At 44.3% G+C, this 19,257-nt stretch overlaps 2 protein-coding genes across 3 annotated transcripts; one reads left to right on the forward strand and one right to left on the reverse strand.

Moving 5' to 3' along the window:
• The first annotated feature begins 365 nt into the window (after positions 1-365).
• On the forward strand, positions 366-14,819 carry mapk9 (mitogen-activated protein kinase 9). Of its 2 annotated transcripts, none has more exons than XM_053428959.1 (12): positions 366-537; positions 5,224-5,370; positions 6,534-6,663; positions 7,131-7,189; positions 7,391-7,529; positions 8,621-8,786; positions 10,251-10,322; positions 10,982-11,164; positions 11,516-11,640; positions 11,753-11,816; positions 12,475-12,546; positions 12,736-14,819. In XM_053428959.1, exons 2-12 carry the CDS (start codon positions 5,255-5,257, stop codon positions 12,870-12,872), a joined length of 1,263 nt encoding a protein of 420 aa, XP_053284934.1. In that variant the 5' UTR covers positions 366-537; positions 5,224-5,254; the 3' UTR covers positions 12,873-14,819. The 2 variants fall into 2 exon arrangements, with proteins under 2 accessions (XP_053284934.1, XP_053284935.1); XM_053428960.1 differs by having other exon boundaries at positions 11,519-11,640.
• On the reverse strand, positions 14,122-17,081 carry si:ch211-247j9.1 (uncharacterized). Its single transcript, XM_053428364.1, has 2 exons — positions 16,186-17,081; positions 14,122-15,221 (listed from the first exon to the last, which is right to left on the reverse strand). The coding sequence occupies exons 1-2, from the start codon at positions 17,079-17,081 to the stop codon at positions 14,984-14,986; spliced, it is 1,134 nt and encodes a 377-aa protein (XP_053284339.1). The 3' UTR covers positions 14,122-14,983.
• Positions 17,082-19,257: the final 2,176 nt, after the last annotated feature.

Raw genomic sequence — 19,257 nt, forward strand, 5'->3', positions numbered from 1 at the left:
TTAATGGGCTGGGGTTGGTAGGCTACTTTTTAAGATCTGAATATTTTGTGCACCCTTATTAACGAATACACCGTCAATAATAATCCAATATACCACAGAATAATATATGAGGGGTCATTCTGCTGCATGTGTAAATGTTTTTGATGAAGTAAGAATAAAGTATTTTGCGATGTGATACTTCACAAATACTTCAATGATGGGATGATAAACCACGTTTGATTTGGTGAAATAAAGAAAAGTTTATTTTTGGGGGGGAAGAGAAAAAAAGTTTGCGCCAGCATTCACTCTGCGCGTTGACGTCACCCGCATGCTCTCCCTGCGCCTGTCGTGACGTCGCCTTCCTCCGCACCAGCCCGACCCTCCGCGCCGCCGCTAGAGTTACCGAGCAGCCGGGAGGAAGCGCCCCGTGTCCCGACAGCCCGGCCGGCTCCTTCTGCTCAACTTCCCCCGAGTGTCGCATGTGCCCGGGAGACGTGGAGAGTGTGTGAACCGTGTTTTAGATGCTCGGCAGTGGCCTGGGGACGGCGAAGGGAGAAGGTAAGTCTGCCGCCTCCGCCGCCGCTTCCTCTGCCAGTCCGTTGGTCCGTCCGAGCTCCCCGTTCAGCCCCGGCCCGAGTACCGCATAGCTGCCGGCAGAAGTGACGGGAGGAGCAGGGCTGGGGGGGGGGGGGGGGAGTAGCGGGCCTCGGTAACTTTGTAACCTCCCAGAGACGAGGGGGTTTTAACCGGCGTTCATGTCGGCGTGACTCCCGCTGTGCGAACCGGCGACTCCTCGCTGTGCCAGCGGTGCTGCGGCGGCGGCGGTGACTTCATACCTTTGAGTAGACAGTGCTGCGTGGGGAAATCATTTTTTTTTAAAATAGATCCCACTCCTACACGTCGCATCGGAGGAGTGTCAGTCAGTGAACTGACCCACAGACGTGCACTGTTAGCTGAAGGACTGACATGTCTGTAGGCCCAGTGTCAGCTGCTTCCACAAACCAGTACCCTCACTTCCACCAGTCACGCAGGTTTCGATGTGGCGGAGGCTCCGTGCAGTTCATGTGGCCTGGTTCATCCGGGGGCAAGTTTCAGCTCGTCCACACATCGCACAGCCTCTGTCATGGCTGCAGCCTGGAGCCTGTCAACGCAAACAGATTGGCAGGGCTCGAGAGGAGGGGTCATACATATATTTATATACATTCATAACAAGGATAGCAGGAGTGGTCACAGGGCTACTTGCATTGTTTCCCATTAAAGGGGTAGTTCGCCCAAAGATTCTCTCATTATCCATTCACCACTATGCCGATGGAAGGATGGGAGAAGTGTGTTGAGTCCATAAAACAGCGTTGCAGCCAAATCCAATAGTATTGAAGTAAATGGGGAGCAACACAACATGCCTTCAAACTGCTCTTCTGGTGTCAGCCAAGTTTCAAGGCCCCATCATTTAAACTCGACTCGAAACGAGGTCATTTACACCATGTTTGTAAGCCTCAATGCCCCCCCCCCCCCCCCCCCAATCGGCCTAGTGGTGAGTGGACCGTCCCTTTAACACCTCCATCCTTTGGAAAACAGTTGTCATCTTGCAGCTGTAGCTCACGTCTCTAGTGCAGCAGCCACATACAGTAGAAGTTGTTTTGCCTGTTCCAGCTGTGTGTGCTTTGTAACTCATCGTGCTGAGATGCAGGGTCTTCAGGCCATGCTAATCTGATATCGTAGTCAGCTCACTGACTTCCGTCCAGCTCTCTACTCAGAGCCACGGCCGCCTTGTGACCCCAAGGCTGCGCTGGACTGGACTGGACAGTTGTCACCATGATGTGCTGGGAGTTGAGGATGGTGAAGTTTTAGCCAAGGTCACTAGTTTTATCAACTCGCCTAAAGAAATAAAATCCTATCTGAGCAAAATGATGATCTTCTGAATCAAATTTACTTTCAAATCAAGTTGATATACTGATCTTTATTTGGATCTCAAGTTGCACACTCTCATAAACGTCAGTTCCCCAAATATGCCAGATTTTTCCCCGTGACTTATTTTCTGAGAAGTCAATTAAATGTTGAAAATCTCACAATGATCCGCACCAAACGTATAAATTAGGGTTCATCATCGACCCACTCTTCTTCCATCCACCTAGTTTCATGATAATCCATTCAGTGGATTTTGTGTAATCTTGCTTACAAACCAAACAACCAACTAACAATGGACACGGGTGAAAACATAACCTCCTTGGGGGGGATAATAAAACTAAATCAACTTATGTAAAACTTCCTCTTCTAATCAAATCTGCAGTGAATCTCTGTAGCTAAATATAAATGAGACTGGATCAATAATGTTCCTGAAGAGGAGATAACTATAGCTCCACATAGAAGACACTGGCAGGTTTGTCTGTGCAGGGGAAATGCTAGCATGAGGCCTTAATGGTGTTTGGGAAGCAGAGACGAGTTAACCACAGCGTACTGAGGACATGAGCAATCAGAGGCTACTGTACCTAATCTGGTGGCAGATTACTGGGCAGTTTTCCTGTAAATTTACTGGGATGTATCAGGTTTAAGTAATTGTTAACGCAAACCTCATTATTACACAAATGACTGTCGTTTTCTGGGTTTCCTCTTTTCCTGCCGACCTGAGCAATAACCGTGTCAGCTCTTGTGTCTGTTACTCTGAGCTCAAACACAGTTTCTTCAATCGTTTCCTGTCAGTGTCTGTATAAATGTGCTGAGTCAACTACACATTTAGTCTATATGTTAAGCCCAAATCTTAACAGAAAGTGAAAGATTGTATTACTGGCTGTCAGTTGTTGCTGAAATAGGTTATAGTGATGATTAATGAAGCCTCCACAGTGTTCTTTAGATTGATGTGTGTGTTTTGAATCAGTGCACTAGGCGTTGAGGTAAAGATGCAACTGTTATTGTTGGATATTTGTTGTATGAGGTGGTCACGTGCTGTGTTGAATCCACGATGCATGTCAAAGGAAACTTTTATCTAATCCACCATGTTTCCTCTGCACCTGCACTTAAATATTTATGTAATGGTATGACGAAAACTCTACCTACTAAATATTCATCAAAAATATGGCTGACAGGACATTCAGTCCCTCAGTGGAGAAGTACTTGATGAGACCAAGGCAAAGACAAGAAAAAACTAAAGATAGCAAAGGGCAGAAGAGTGAGGGAATGTCAAGAGCATAAAAGAAAGGAAGACAAAGTCAAGGAAATCGGAAAGAGTGAGATAAGCATGGAGTGAAGGTCTTTGCAGCCCCCCCCCCCCCCCCCCCCCCCCCCCCCCCCTTTTGGGTGTAACCAGTGAGAGTCAGTTGGATGTACATGTGAGAAGGAGAAGAAACCAGGGAGGCACAGGATGAAAGTAGCAAGTGACGAGAAGGATTCATTTTTCATCTGAGTAATGGCTGAGCTGCAGACCCACACCTCCTACATCTGAAGGCATATTTCTCTCCCAGTGTTTGTACATCTACAAAGCCGCACAGAAAAGGGAGAAGATGAAACATTCAAGAAAAAAAATAAACCTTGTTATAGAGAAACACAAATCAAAAAAAACTACTGAGGAGATACACCTAAGATGTTTGGCAGAGACTGTGTTGGTTTAGGAAATAATGCATGCAGGAATTAACTGATGGATGATAATAAGATGAAACTTATACAAACATCAAATCTGATAGCACATGCTAAAGGTTTTTGTTTAAATTATATTTTGAGGCCAGTAAAGACAGTGACAGTCCAATCATGTTTATCATGTGGTCAAGTCTGTTATTATTTTCAGTCTACTACTTCATTAGTCCCATCTTCATCTGTCACTTTTATAATCACTCTTATATTAACATTTTATTAAAAAGAATCGGAATGAGCAAATAAAAATCTCCAATTCAATAAAATGAAGAATTGGATATTGAAGGATCTTTTCACTTTTAATTGTTCAGAGTTTATTGTTGTCCTGTCTGATAACCTGCCAACAAGGAATCTAACAAATTATTGAGGCTTTAACAGCTGTACTTTTACAATTACAAAAAACTTAAACTATTTATATTTTCTTATCAGGGATTAATTAATGACAAGATCATAATAGTGTATAATGAGAAATACTATAATTATTTTTTACCATATCAACAGACTTGATTGGAATCGGTCCTGGTGAGGTCACCCAAACATAGACGAGAAGAAATTATACAAACATTTAAAATACATCACAGAATATGTAACATTAATAAAATACAGGCCTTTACAAAGAATGGAATAATAAATACTAAAACCAATGTCTAAGTATCGACCAGACTAGACTTAAGGTTGATATCACTGCAGTCTGTCATCTGACAGCTGCTCACACAGTGCAGGTCTTTTCATCATGTTGTGAAAACCAAGGCTATTTAGCTCGTCTCCATCTCAACATATCCCTTGCTGCTTTTTTTTTTTTTTTTTTTTGGCATATTGTCTCCTTGACCATGAAAACCAGTGAGCACTTATCAAACAGAAAATACTTAAATATCGGACTCCAGCGTGTGGCTGTTTACTGAGGGAATGACAAACAGCAGTGACTTCTCGCTGTGTTGCTACTTGCATGGCTATACAATTGTGTGTCCTCGCCCACATACTCAAACCCTGGCAAAGGCTCATCCTCCTTCTGCTCCTGAGGAATAATTTCTAACACTGTCATATTTTTTAATAAACACTATAAGCAGGACACATCTAATAAAATGTTTCAATTAGCACATGTTCATCCTCTGCAGATGGCAGCTGGTTGCATATGAAAGAATAATAACCATGCTCTAGCTAAACGTTGTCTAAATAAGCGTGTATGTGTGCGTTATGCATGAGCGTGTCAGTGGTAGTTTGAAGATGGCGGTGAGAGCCTCAGGAACTCCAAGCTGTCAGCTGCCTCTGTTCTCCACTACACACTCGCCAAGGCATTTACAGCCTCGACTTCAGCTGCAGCGCCGGTACCTTTGTCAGATGAGCAAACTGGGCAGCGGACAAAGGCGGCGGCGGATTGGTCGGCTTTAGACGGTGCTGAAAATGAAGGGAGAGATGCCAGGGACTGACTCACTGAGGCTCATCCGAGTGATTCAGTGGACTGAGAGAGGGGCTCGGGTTTCTTAACAGTGTAATAATGGTGTTATGATGCGGTGTAACTCGTTCACTACTCTGTCGCACAGTTTGGGGATTTGTTTGTTTATCTGTGTCTTTCATTTTCTTCTTCTCTATATTAATGTTGTGTGTGTTGTTGACCCCCTGCAGACAGTGCTGGTGGTCCTGAGTGCTCAGCAGGATGAGTGAGGCAGAGGGCCAGTTCTACAGCGTTCAGGTGGGGGACTCCACCTTCACCGTACTCAAACGCTTCCAGCAGCTCCGCGCAATCGGTTCTGGGGCCCAGGGCATCGTCTGGTGAGAGGCTGTTCTCCTGTTTGTTGTGTTAATAGCCTGGGGGTTTTTGTTAAATCGGACGACTCTTAATTACATAAATCAAACAGTTGTTGCCTTAGTAAAGTAAGTAAACACTAAGAAGTACACAGATCTGACCTCTTTAGGAGCAGTGTGTACTCTTCTCCAATTAGGCAGATTTTAGGATGTATGGTTATGCAATTGCCTTTCAGTATATCGTTTATCGCAGGCCATGTATTCTGTATTTTAGTATATAGCTACTCTGCAATTCCCACCCATACTTACCTTAATGTAACTAACCTGTTAGTAGATTCATGGTTTTGAAATATCACTGTGTTCTAATCTCCACCCTTTTTCAATAAATGTTATAGATATCACATATGCAGTGTATTCTTTGTTAACAGTATTTTTATTGAAGCTATATGGTTTTCATAGTGAGTGAAATATGTATACATCGTTCAGTCTTCCAATTGAATTTTAATAAAATCATTAAAGAGCTTCTACAGTGACTATGAGAAGAATTTCCCCAACATTTTCTCAATCCAATTTAAAAGAAGGTGTTTTTTTGAAGCACGAGTTTGTACAAACAGTGGGAGTTTAAAATGGATATTCATAGTCACCAGAGGATTTGTTTGCAATGGTGTGTGGCTAATCTCCAAGCTTTTGAAATGCTCCACTCTCCTTTCTCCCCAAACACATTAGCTTGATGTTTGTTTTCGATATAATTGCACCAACAATGTTTTGTGTTACCCACTGATCTGTTCTCTGGAACCAGCATGAAGGCAGGATTTCTGCTTGCTCACAATATCTAATTTTATCTGTAGCACATTCACGATGAGCTCTTTCCATTTTGATCAGCTTTTCCTGAGCTCTACCCTAAGACTAAAATTACAGCATTGGATTAAAAAGCTGGAAAAATTGGAAAATTTCTGCAGAGAAATGTACTTGTTCGACTGATATGGCTTTGAAAATTACCAACACTTTTATAAGTATTGTCTATTGCTGTGCAATTGAGTGAGGTCTCTTGGCTGTTTCTATTCTTTTGATTTGTATTTTTCTGCATCTGCCCTTATTGTTTAAAGAGAATATCCATCTCTGTAAGATGTATTAACTTTCTTCCTTTATCTTTTCATCCCCCCTCCTTTGTACATATGATGTGTGTGCAGCTCTGCTCTGGACACAGTCCTTAGTATACCTGTTGCTGTGAAAAAGCTGTGTCGACCCTTCCAGAACCAGACCCATGCCAAGCGGGCCTACAGGGAGTTGGTGCTGCTCAAATGTGTCAACCACAAAAATGTAAGGCTGATTAATTTATAAATTGAATTTATGAGACTTTTTTTCTATGTGCTGGTATGTGTGCTTTATATTTGACATAGATGTTAATAGCTGTAATAAATCATTAAAGGTGGTTTTTATAAAATAAATTACACAGCATGGTTGAAAGATGGAAAGTTGCTTGGTCACATCTACTCCAAAGCCAAAAATAGGATCCTTCTTATGTGATTTGGAGTTTGGCAGGGGGGATGACTGTCAGCCCACGCCTACAGCTTTGTGTGTTAAATTAAGAAAAACAAAAACCAAATTCAGTCAACAGAACAAAGAGAGTTAGCTCTCTGCAGTGGCGATAAGTTTCCTGCTCTGAGTGAGGGGATCCAGGCAAACCCTCTTCGTGCTCTGCCCTCTGTTGTCGAGCTCTCCACAGTGAAGTGGATGAAGCTGGGAGAGTAACAGAGTGGACTAATGGCCTGTCTTCCTGCTCGCAGATCATCCGTCTGATCAATGTGTTCACGCCTCAGAAGTCCCTGGAGGAATTCCAGGATCTGTGAGTGGCACTGGAGTTTTTCAGTTTCTTTTTGACATTCGATTTATTCTTTATAGTAGCTGTTTATATTATCTGTCACTGTACTGTTAAGTGCTTCTTTACTGCTTTTTCATTCTCCTGTTGTTAGTGTCTATTTCTCCTGTTGTCTACCTTATACTTAATAAATACGTGACTGTTTTTCATTCCTTCCTCCACTGTCAGGTATCTGGTGATGGAGCTGATGGACGCCAGCCTGTGCCAGGTGATCCACATGGACCTGGACCATGAGAGGATGTCCTACCTGCTCTACCAGATCCTCTGTGGCATCAGACACTTGCACTCTGCTGGCATCATCCATAGGGTAAGGACAAGGAATAATTGTTCTGGGTGGGAAATAGTTAATAACAACACATTTTTTAAACACTTCTGAAATATAGTTACTTAATATCAGGCTCACAATCTGAGTTTGGTCAGAAGCATGTTCTGTTTGCACCTGTAACCACAACAAACAATGAATTAGTTTGCTCATTAGTTACTGGGATTAAAGTTTTCCATCGTTGTGATACATTTCCATCGTTTGGATTCCAGAGAGGCCGTCAATGTGATCAGTCTGAAAGAGGGAAGGAAATTGAGGGGTGTCACACTGAGCGAGTCGAGTGCTGGCTGACGAACAGCAGATTACTCATTTAGGAAAATGAATAGTTTTAATGAGTAGTTAATTAAAATCCATTTTTAGCTTTCCATAACAATTTGCAATTGGCTCTGTGTGTACATTCACTGTCCTCAGGCCGATGCTTTAAAACAACAGGGGAATAATGATAGAGAAACTTTTCTTTGTGCCCGTAACCATCATGTCCCCACATGCTCTTCATGAATGTGTTTTGGCTTTCACAGCTAAATGTTTTCACCTTTTTGTTCCATCATGCATCACTGCCACTGAGCTGGTAAAAGTTCCAGAACATTTCTCACATTCAGCCCCTCTGGAAAAGACCTCAGTCCATATCTGAAAGCAGCTAGAGCTAGTTTATGTGCTTAACACTCTCTGAACTACTGCAAAAGTAAAATGTAGCAGTGTGATGCGTGTAATCCACCGAAGATTCAACATTCTATACCTAACTGCAAAAGCAATAAAGTTGATTGGGATTTTTCTAATATCCAGGGCCTGAAAAATAATCCGTAGTTCTCCAAATTTTTTCGCTGCAAAACAGAACACACGATGTCAGTCCTCCTCCATGTTTGTTCTTTCTTCTGAAGTCACGTTTAATCACACAAGTGCTCCACACAGTTCAGGAGATGGTCGTATTATAGGGACTGGAAACCGAGAGACTACTCCGTCCATTGTGTCCCTTCTTATCTTTCGCCATCTCCCGTTTGTGTACAAATACACACCTCTGGGACAATGTCTTTGTTTGTGTATGTTTCTATAGATTAATAGAGTTTCTCTCCCCTCAGGATCTGAAGCCCAGCAATATTGTGGTGAAGTCGGATTGCACTCTGAAGATCTTGGACTTTGGCCTGGCACGGACGGCTTGCACTAACTTCATGATGACCCCCTATGTGGTGACCAGATACTACCGCGCCCCAGAGGTCATTCTAGGCATGAAGTATAAGGAGAATGGTGAGCAGTCTCAGAACAGCAGGTTCATTTATTTTTCTCAAAGATGCTCTGTGAGATTTTAGATAGTGTGATGTATGTTCATGTTTTTCTAGTTTGGTTTTAATCAGTTATTTGATGCTATGAATCAGGGGGAAAGGTTATGATTGACAGCTCAGACTGACTCACGATTGGTCGTGCTTCATCCTCTGATCGCTACCGCACAGACTCGGGCTCTTAAATCACAAGATGTCAGCATTCATTTCGGGGATTTTTGGCTTCTTTTCTGGATCTTGGGAGAAATTTTAGGCGTCTCCATATTTATATACAGTCAATAGTTGGTACTGGCTCCTCATACATGAATTTCATTCTTAAATCTATATCAGATTGTTTACCAAAATATATTATGGAGCATAATGCAGAGGAAACATGATGTGATTTAGAAACAGATTTATGACAACATGTTTGTCCAGTAGATTCGATTGTTGCTTTTCACAACAGCCTTTGAGTAAGAAGCATATCAGAGTTGAACAGATGGAACAGGCTGTCAAGGAGGATGAGTTGGTTTATTGTTCTCTTATAATTCACAGTGTGAAATCTTTGATCCCGTTGTGCTCTAGTTGGTCGTCCAATGTTTTTTTATGAGTGACTGCATTATGCTACTACTCTGCATGCAGTGGACCTGTGGTCTGTCGGCTGCATAATGGCCGAAATGATCTCTCCTCCCCTGAAAGGACTACATCCTGCCTGGTGTGTCAAGTAGAGACAGAAGACACTCAACACATAGTTGCAGGGTTTTTAAATCAGGAATAATTTATTATTTTCTTTGTGTGGCATTACAAACAATAATCAGGCTTCATCGTGACCTAATCTGAGAGGGAAGTATTTGGCCTACAATACAAACCTACTGCAATGATCAGTGTAACCTGTCCAAAGTATCCAGTTAAGACTTGTGCATCAAAGACTCAATCTTAAGTCCTCTGTAATGATGCAGAGCACAGAGAGCTTTCTGCCTCAGTGGTAAAATGGAGGGAAGAGAGGAGTGGATGGCGATTCGCCACATATTAATGCTCTGAAGCAAACAGTCGACTCGGGCTACGCCACTGAGCGCACACACTCACACACAGGGAAGAGTGAGGCAGGGAGCAACAGCTGTGTAAACTGATAAGCAGAGAGCCGTGGAGAAAGGCCTGGAAGCCTGCGTCTCTCTCTGGAGCCAGAGAGAGAAAAGAAAGTCAGCCGGAAGAGGAATATGATCAAAATGTCCAGCCATGGAGAAGCCAGAGGATAGAACCAAATATCAAGAGCTGCTCTTCTGCATTTCAATTTGTAGTTCAAATTTAAACCACGGGGCAGGTTGCTCCCCCCTCCCCCCCAGCTTTTGTTTTGTTTTACTGTGCATTTAATGAGAATTATACTGTGTGGTTTTTATGTGATCAGTTTTTTTAATACCTTCTGTGCATGTGTGTGTTTGTTCTCTGTTTCCAGTGGACATCTGGTCAGTGGGGTGTATCATGGGAGAAATGGTAAAGGGCGGCGTGATCTTCCAGGGCACTGACCGTATCCTTCACAGCTCGATGTCCTACATCGTTCACCCTCCATCAAACCCCCCTTTGGCATAAAGGATCTCTTTCATCTTGATCCTTTTCTTTAATTATAGTTACCCCTGCACACTTTCTCTGTCGAGACTTTTCCCTCATCATGTCCTCTGAGCTTTATCTGTCGAATGGGATGACTCAAGTTTTCCAGCAGATCCCATTTTATACAGAGAGCTCTTTTTGTTTCCTCTCCTATTTAGTGATATTCTTCTGTCTAGATATCTGCAATCACCTTTAATTGAAACACGGAATCAAACTTAAGCTCTTGAGATGATTTGCATTTATATTAGCGCTGTCTAATGAGTTTGATTACATCTTCGCTAACCATCTCATTTTCAGTGTTACTGTCCATTCGCACCTGAGTGGCAGAGAATGGATGCGTAGCACAATCTGGTACTGGGGCAGATTGGTTTTCATCTGTGGAAGTAATAACATTTTTACTGCAGTGGTAAATCCGCAGGCCTCCTGACTGTTGGTACATCTGTATTTTTATTGCTTTTTTTTTCTCACTGACACAAGATTCTCTGCCTTTTCACATGTTCTTCACATAAACTCAAATGCGTATATATATCCATAATGCAGTACTGAAGCAGGGTTTTTCCATAACAACACACTGTCCAGATATCGACCAGTGGAATAAGGTGATAGAGGTTCTGGGCACGCCCAGTCTGGAGTTTATGAACCGGCTGATGGAGACTGTGAGGAACTATGTCCTGAACAAGCCACAGTATCCTGGCGTGAGCTTTGCTGATCTTTTCCCCGACTGGGCCTTCCCTTCTGACTCAGAGCACGACAAGCTGAAGAGTAAGAATTTTGGATATTAAGACTCTGTCCTGTATGTGTAGATGGTTGAATCCTTTTTAGTAATTGTTTATTTAACAAAATATTAGCCAGCAAAATTACAGTGACAGAGGCTGAAAACCTTTTTCAATAGTTCAGAGAATGATGACTCAGGTCAGACGTTTTTCTGCCGTAATCTGTGACATTAAGATCAGGAAATCACGTCACTGAAACAAGATGAAATCTCGACATACCCAGAAATGTTTCCCAACACCACCAGGGGAAGTAATCAGTTCTCATGAAGGCCGCTCTAATGAAGTGATGTCATAGTTCTGTTCCCATAGTAACACTGCCCTCCCTCTGTTGCCATAACAGCAGCTCAAGCACGGGACCTGCTGTCCAAAATGCTGGTTATTGATCCCGAGTCCCGCATCGACGTGGAAGAAGCTCTGAACCACCCCTACATTCACGTGTGGTACGACCCAGGGGAGGCAGACGCGGTGAGGCGATCTTTCGATTCGAGACACTTACGAGGTTTAACCCTCTGTGAGTGTCAGTGGTTGTGTGTGGGTGACCTTGGTGTGACACATGTGTTTTCTCTCTGTTTCACAGCCTCCACCCCAGATTTCAGACAAGCAGCTGGAAGAGCGAGAGCACTCCATTGAGCATTGGAAAGGTAGGATGCACCGCCCTCTAGGGAAACATATCAGCAGTGCAGTTTAACTTCCTTTACATTTTAACTAAATGGATGGGAATCTTTAGAATCATGTTTTTATTATTTCTGTTGGTAGATTTTCATTTTCCCATTGCATAAGAAGTTTCAACTAAAGGTCAGCTTGGTTGTTTATGACTTTTCTCATGAAAACCCAGATGCCAGAAAGACTTTTCAGTTCAGCTGTTCAGACATTCACTGCACGTTTCCCTAAAATTGTCCAGAGTATGTAAGATCACAATAATTTCCGAGTCAGTGGCTCTGGACATTTTCCTTAACTTCTCCCGCTAGTCACTTAGTGGAATATCCGTAAAATATCCGAGTGAGCCCATATGAGAATACAGCATGTAAGTAATGAAGTTTCTAACAAAACCCAGAAAAACAAACAATAAAAACTAAAGACTATCTCAGAATGAAAGTGATGTGCCATGTGACTAGACGATGCTGATGACTATGTCAAGTTGGAAAGGCAAACTTGATTCGAGAGCTTTTGGTGATAAGGGACGATGCCGGTGTCTTTTGCTGCTTCCTGCCCGCTCTATCCAGACTCCACCTTTTTCCTGTTGTTGTGAATGTGTCTTTCAACCCCAATGATGTCATAACATGACGTCTTTCTCCACAGAACTTATTTATGAAGAGGTGATCGACTGGGAAGAGAGGAACAAGAACGGTCTAATGAAAGAAGATTGCTCTGGTGAGTACATGCAGCTTCTTCATGTGTCATCAGCTACACACAAAGGAATGTAGCCTCAGCTCAAGACACAAGTTTCCTAAAATAGGTCATGATGGACAGAGAATCCACTTAATTAACTTTTGTTATTATTTGTAATTTCACAACATTGTACTTGTCCACTCCATTGTGTGTGTGTGTGTCATGTCTCAGATGTGGTGTCAGGTTCCGCCTCCCAGTCCTCCTCAGCCAACGACATCTCGTCCATGTCCACGGAGCACACCTTGGCCTCGGACACGGACAGCAGCAGCATCGACACACTGACGGGACCGCTGGACGAGAGTCAGTGATCACAGTCCATTGGCCACCTCTGTCTGCCTGCCTCAGGCCCCCACCTCCCATATACGATATCTAAATATCACTCGGTCATCACCTTCCTTTCCTCTGTTTTCCTTTCCCCTCTAACCTCAATGAAAAGGTTTATTTTTCTATTTTTTCCCCCCGTACGATCTGGTGGCTCATCCTCTTCGTCTTCACACTCTGTTTTGGACTGCTAGCCGGAGGTCAAAGCTATCTATGCTGTTTTTTGGGGTGGAGAAGGTTGCTCTTTCTCTTCTCCGTGGATATTGTTTAACTCGATCAAGTATATTGATGTATGCACCTGTAATGGTTTTCAGGTTACCAGGAGGAGGCAGTGGTGGATTTGTTTTGTATGCCTGTATTTTTAATAGTTTTATTTTTTTAGCAAATGTTAAGTTGAGACCAGAGGTCATAGTCATCTAATCAGTGCAGACACGTGCTGACCCCAGCTGCTCTCATGCATGTAACGCCAATAAGAACAAGAGCTTGCCATAAGTCGATCGCACTTACCGTCCAACGTCCATCAGATGATCAAACACTAATCCGAACTTTGATCGACCCTTTCGCTAGCTCGCAGGATTGCATATCTCCACAGTGGTGTGTTCTTTATTCTATGAATTGGTCTGAGTGATGTGGATTTTGAGCTTTTACTCCTGTCAGCTAGAGGAAGTTGTGGTTTGCAGTGTTACTGTTTTATTTCCTGATATAATGTACTGTATGTAAAGATGTCAAGATCTGACACGCATAGTGACTGTAGACCCTTTCGTTACCAGTACAGTAGATACCGCGTGCTTGTTTTCTTAAGAACTTCAAAATATCTGTAGAAGAATATTGAAGAATATTGCAATCATCCTGATTTGAACATAAGGTACTTCTTATCAATGTGTGTATCAAAAGACTGTCGTAGTCCCATTCGTTTGGGGAAGGCTCAAAGCCACACGTAGTATTTATTTTTGTGTTCTAGCAAAATGTTGCACATGATCACATCGAGGCCCATGGGAATCAAGCCTCTTGTCAAAAAATGTCATTGATGGATAAATGCATGGGCCGCACCTTTTTCTAAACCATTCCATTAGTGCCGAGATAATAACGAAGTGACCCACGAGTCAGACGTCATGTAGAACACACGCCACGGCAGTGAAACACAAACAGTAAGGGTGTTTAACTTGCATGAAGGCAGTCGAGATGCCTCTAAGAAACTGTAGTTCTTGCTTTAAAAAGACAAATCCGTTCAGATCACTTTTACTTTTACTTACAGTACCTTGATGTTCGTGGTTCTGAAATACTATTCATAAGATTTATTTGTTTTGCCTTGTAAGCCTATATATGTGTATGTGTGTGTGTGCGTTACCAAATGTACAGTGCAACACTCTCCCTCTTTATCTCCCTGGAGTCGTCCCTGAAGGCAGCAGTCGCCCCGTCTGTAAAGGCAGTGTCTGTGGGGGAGGTTGGCCCAGCAACAGAGAAATGAGGATGTGAGTCCTGAATCCAAATCTGGACCTGGCAACTCGAGATTGACACTTTAAAGATGATCGTTGCAAATGGACTGCAGAGCTGCTTCTTTTTTTTTCAAACTGATAGCACAGTGTGATGGACATGCAGAAATACGACACTGCGGAGCCACTGAGGACTCGTGCACCATGTTTTCCTTTCAAAGACCATGACCTTATTCTTTCAGTCATGCCTCAAATGACCTGAGGAGTGGCCAACTCGCTCACTCGCATCATGTTCTCCAACATGGACTGAGCTTCACAGCGATCAGAGAGTCATGTGTGTTTACCAGGATTTCAAAAGAAAGCGCCATTGAACAATGCACATCTCACATTTTGGTTCAGTTTGTTTCTCCTTTTATTTTCAGAGATGTCCTGTGTGATTGCATCGACCACAACGTTATTATCACTTGGCCCTTACGCAACTAATAAAGTGGACATCAGTGATTCATTTTCTTTCAGTGAACAAATAGCTGTACATCACTTAAATCCCTCCCAACGAGAGAGCAACATGTTCTGCCTAGAGACAAACCTCAGCACCAGGTCTTTCTTGCCTTTCCCCCTGCACCTTACACACACCATTCACCTCGACCCACCACACACATTCCTCCTCAGAAGCTCTTGACAATATACTCTGTCTTCTTGGCCTCGTTGTTGAGTTCTCCGAAGGTGTCGAAGAACTGATCCATCTCTCTCTGCAGTGTAGCGTTGCGAGCTTCTGCGGCGTCCCGGGCTCTCTCCGACTCCACGATCTTCGTCTGGATGACCTGGTACCAGTGGCGCTGCTGCACCAGGTTGGTTTTCAGCCGCACAACCTCGACCTGCAGCTCCTCATTTCTCTCCTCTAGGCTGATGAGGAGAGACAAGACAGGAAAGGTTACTGCTTCATATGTCGGTAGGTTACTTGACATTTAAGTAGGCGGAACGGGTGACTCTAAAGTTTGGGTTCGAATGTACAATTACATGTATTTGAACAGAGTGACTCATGAGTGCATAGGTCCATTATCAAGCTGCAACTGATTACACAAACAAATCCACAAGTCGTTCCCTTGAAAAAGGTGAAAGAGTTTCCTCTTCTCGCAATTTTAAAGACACTGTTAAAATCTCTGGATTAACCCCCTGAATTAATATTTAATGGATTCTTCCCTGACCCAAACAACTTCCTTAGGCCGAGTGTCATGGTGATCCAAACAAATAAACAGACGGGTGAAAACATAACCTCCTTGATGGAGGTAGCTGTAAGGTAAAAATATCCTGAGTGAGTTGTGTGTGGGGTCCAGGGAAACAACCTTAAATTAGCTCTCTCTCCGACGCCTTGAGCTGTTTCTATTTGTTCGGTTAGATTGTTAAAACCAATCTTCCCGAGCTATTTACCAACGCACTTCATTTATCTTGGAAAATACACAGAAAAACATGCAAACATACACAAGCAGCAAATACAGCACATCTGAGTGCTTGATAAAAAAAGCTCGGTGTAAATATGGGAGATTTTAAGGGGACGTAAAGAAAGCAGCTGTTGGCGCCATTGGAACCAAACAGGACACGGTGAAGCTCGGGGTCGAGTCAGTGACCGGAGCAGCACAGCTGAGTGGACGCTCTATCTCTGGGCCTGGGAACATTGTGTTGCCCTTCACTGGAAACACCACAAGCAAGACTCAGTCAAGTCAGTGAACTGAAAGTGTCAAACTGAAGCCAGAAGCAACAGCATGTTAAATTCAGTTCTTTACAGGGTTTTATCTAACTCTTGGAAAGTGATTAAAATAAACTGTGAATGTCCAAAGGGGAATGTGAAACCAATAGAAATGAATGTTACCTGATTATTCTCTCCTCATACTGCTCCCTCTGTCGGCCGATCTGCTGTTGGAGGCTGGTGAGGAGGCTGCGGAGGGCGCTGGCACACGGGTCAGCCTGCGGTATGGGAGGGGGCACCCTGGGAGACCAGGCCGGCTGCTCTGGGGGCCACAGGCCCTGGCACTCAGTGGGACACAACTGAGGGGAGCTGCCTGTCAGGACGTGAGGTGAGGATGGGAGCTGGAAGTCGGCCTGCTGAAATGCACAGGATCCTGAGTCCAGCTCTGGCTCCTGCTCACGCTCCTTGTCTTGGTCTGGATTCTGGTCCTGGTTGATGGAGCCGCTCTCGGGGAGGCTGATCTCACAGGAGGACCAGGGGCTCTTGTCTTGACTCACTCCCTCAGCCTCCATCAGTCCCTGCATGTGCTCAGGGGCCCATGCCTGATACATCTGCTCCTGGAAACTTGTCTCTATCTCGAAGACCTGCTGGAGGCTTTCAGGGGTGACAGCGTCAGGCAGGTTATCATACAGAGACAGAGCACTCCTGTGCTGCTCACTCTGGGATGGATTGGGGCTCTGGTGGAGATGGGCTCTGTCCTCCCCACAGCCTCCCTGCTCGCCCTTTCTCTCTCCTCCTCCTCTTCCTCTGTTTATGCCCTGATCCAGCTCTGCTTCCCAGCCCTGTCTCCCCCGGCCCCCTCCCCAGCTGCAGTAGCTATGATCTGGCCAGCCGCCAGGCGCTCTTCCCCCACTGTCCAGTGTGGGAACCACAGCCACAGCTGGGGTCAGTCCGGCCAGAGGGCTGCAAGGGCCTGGGAGTCTGGTTACAGCCGGGCACACAACCCTACTCTCCATTTCCCTCACCCTGGCCCTCCCTCGCTGGGCGAAAGGTGGGCAGTTGTCGTACAGGGGATCCATGGAGCAGGAGCTGGCTGCTGTGGGGGACTCAGTAGGAAGACAGGGCAGCTCCATGATCTAGCCAAGCCTATGGGTGTGCAGAGTGCCCCAGATAACTGCCCTCCCCTCCTCAGGCTGCTGGGACTGGGACTGAAGGCGTGGTGTGGAGCCTCCTTGTGTCAAGTGCTGATGTGTCGTGGCTGGAGGAAGGTGTAGGAGCCGCCCTCCTCCCCCTTTGGCTGGCTCCCTACTGTGCCTTCGACCTCACTGTCTAATGGAAGACAGGTTGTAGTGTGGGCGTAGCCAACAGGAACTGTGTGTGTCAGTGTGTGTGTCTTTAAGCAGCACTGACATCAGCTGTTACTTTAGCACAGCGTCTGAGGGAGGGACCAGGGTGTAATATGGTCTGGCACATTCCTAAAGACAGTCACACATAACTGCAACCACAGAAATAGACAGTGACCATAAGCACAAAGTGTGAAACACTCACAAGGAACCACATAATCGCATTTGAGCCACACACCTGAATAAATGATACAAAGTAACACACGTCTCATGAGGGTCACTCTACCTGGTTTGAACCAAGGTGAACTGGTGCTTGTGATGGTTCTGGGTTGGTTCAACTTGCAAACCTTTGAGAACCAGTTTGTTTTTCCTCGTGGTCGAGTCACATCATTACGTCAGTGTTCACGTCACTCTGTAAGTCCTTCACCTCCCATGTGCTCAAACACAGACTTTGTTAGTGAGCCTCCCTCTGAAGTGTTCTGCACTACAGCTGACCACCACAGAAGGAGATGGTTTGTCTCCTCCACGGATCACTGCTGCTTCACTTTGGCATCGAGAGTTCAAAATATTCTTTGCAGACCTCACATGACACAACCTGTTTAGTTTTTTTATTTGTGGTCACAATGTTTAGATTGCTCTTATTGGTCTTGATTAGTTAGAAATCACACACTGGTCTTTTAACAGCTTCCTTGGAAAAGGAGACGTTGATGTTAACGCACACTACAAGAAGCCCATATTCAGCATCACACTTGATGTCATTGGGCCTAACGAGGTGTGACATCCTCCTCTAACCTTCAACAAGAGAGAGGAAAACAACTATCATGAGAAATTCATTCCTAACATAAATGGAAAGGTGGATCAATGTTTAAAGGATTTATACAAAAGAAAGAGTCCGGCCCTCCCCTCTGTAGGTTATGTGAGTAAGAATATTGTTTATCAATCTTATTATAATAATAATTCACTATCAGCTGCCACCACCATCACAACAAAGGCTCCAGACACTCACTCAGTTCCACAAACACAACTTTCATGACCAGTGTGTGTTTGAACCACAAGGTGTCGCTGCAGACAACATTATGAAAAGCCTCTTAAAGTGGGTGGCTTGAAATGAAGGGAATTTGTAGACAAGGATACAGCTTCTGAGCTTTAATGCTCAGATGAACAAAATCATATTTGGCACTTCACTTAATTTAATAGAGACATTTGCCTGACATGCTTTTTTTTTTCTCAAATGTTTTTCCTCCCTTCAGGTTTGAGGTTTAGTGTCACATTGACCAGATGAGGCCTGTTGATCGACTGATGATCTAACAGCTCAGTGAAGAGATCCCTCATTAGATAGCTGTCATGGAGGAATCACCTCCTCCTCAACTCAATCCATTTCTCCATCTTGTCCCAATATCACTTCCAGTCAAACAGCGACAGGAAGTGACGTCTCTCCAACCGTCTTTGTTTTAACCACGTGCTGCCTTTTGGTTTGAGAACGATGGGTTCCAGGAGCGTCACGGTTCAAGGACGCACCGCAAAACTTCATCTCTGCACGGACGCGTCAAACAGCCATCACTGATAAAAACTCCTCTCTTATCCACCTGGTGTGTATCACTGTTTCCTTTCAAGGCCGCACAGACGGAGAAGACGCAACATGCAGGATTCAGATGCAGTTTCCCTGAAGCACTTCTCTGCTTTTGAACCTCTGAAACTCTCCCAATGGTTTCCTGAAGTGGCCGACGCCGGTTGGCTGTACCGAATGTGTTTCAGCTCTCAAGGTGAGACCAGGAAATGCTTTGAAATCTGCAACAACTGAGGCACCTGAGAGAAAACCACCATCTGCAATGCCACACATCTGCTGTAATCTCCCTCACATCCCTCTGAGGGGTTTGCTCCTGACCTTCATCTGTCTTCCAATGAATGATGA

The sequence above is a fragment of the Pleuronectes platessa genome, chromosome 8 (genome assembly GCF_947347685.1).
Source record: "Pleuronectes platessa chromosome 8, fPlePla1.1, whole genome shotgun sequence".
NCBI classification, from domain to species: Eukaryota; Metazoa; Chordata; class Actinopteri; order Pleuronectiformes; family Pleuronectidae; genus Pleuronectes; species Pleuronectes platessa.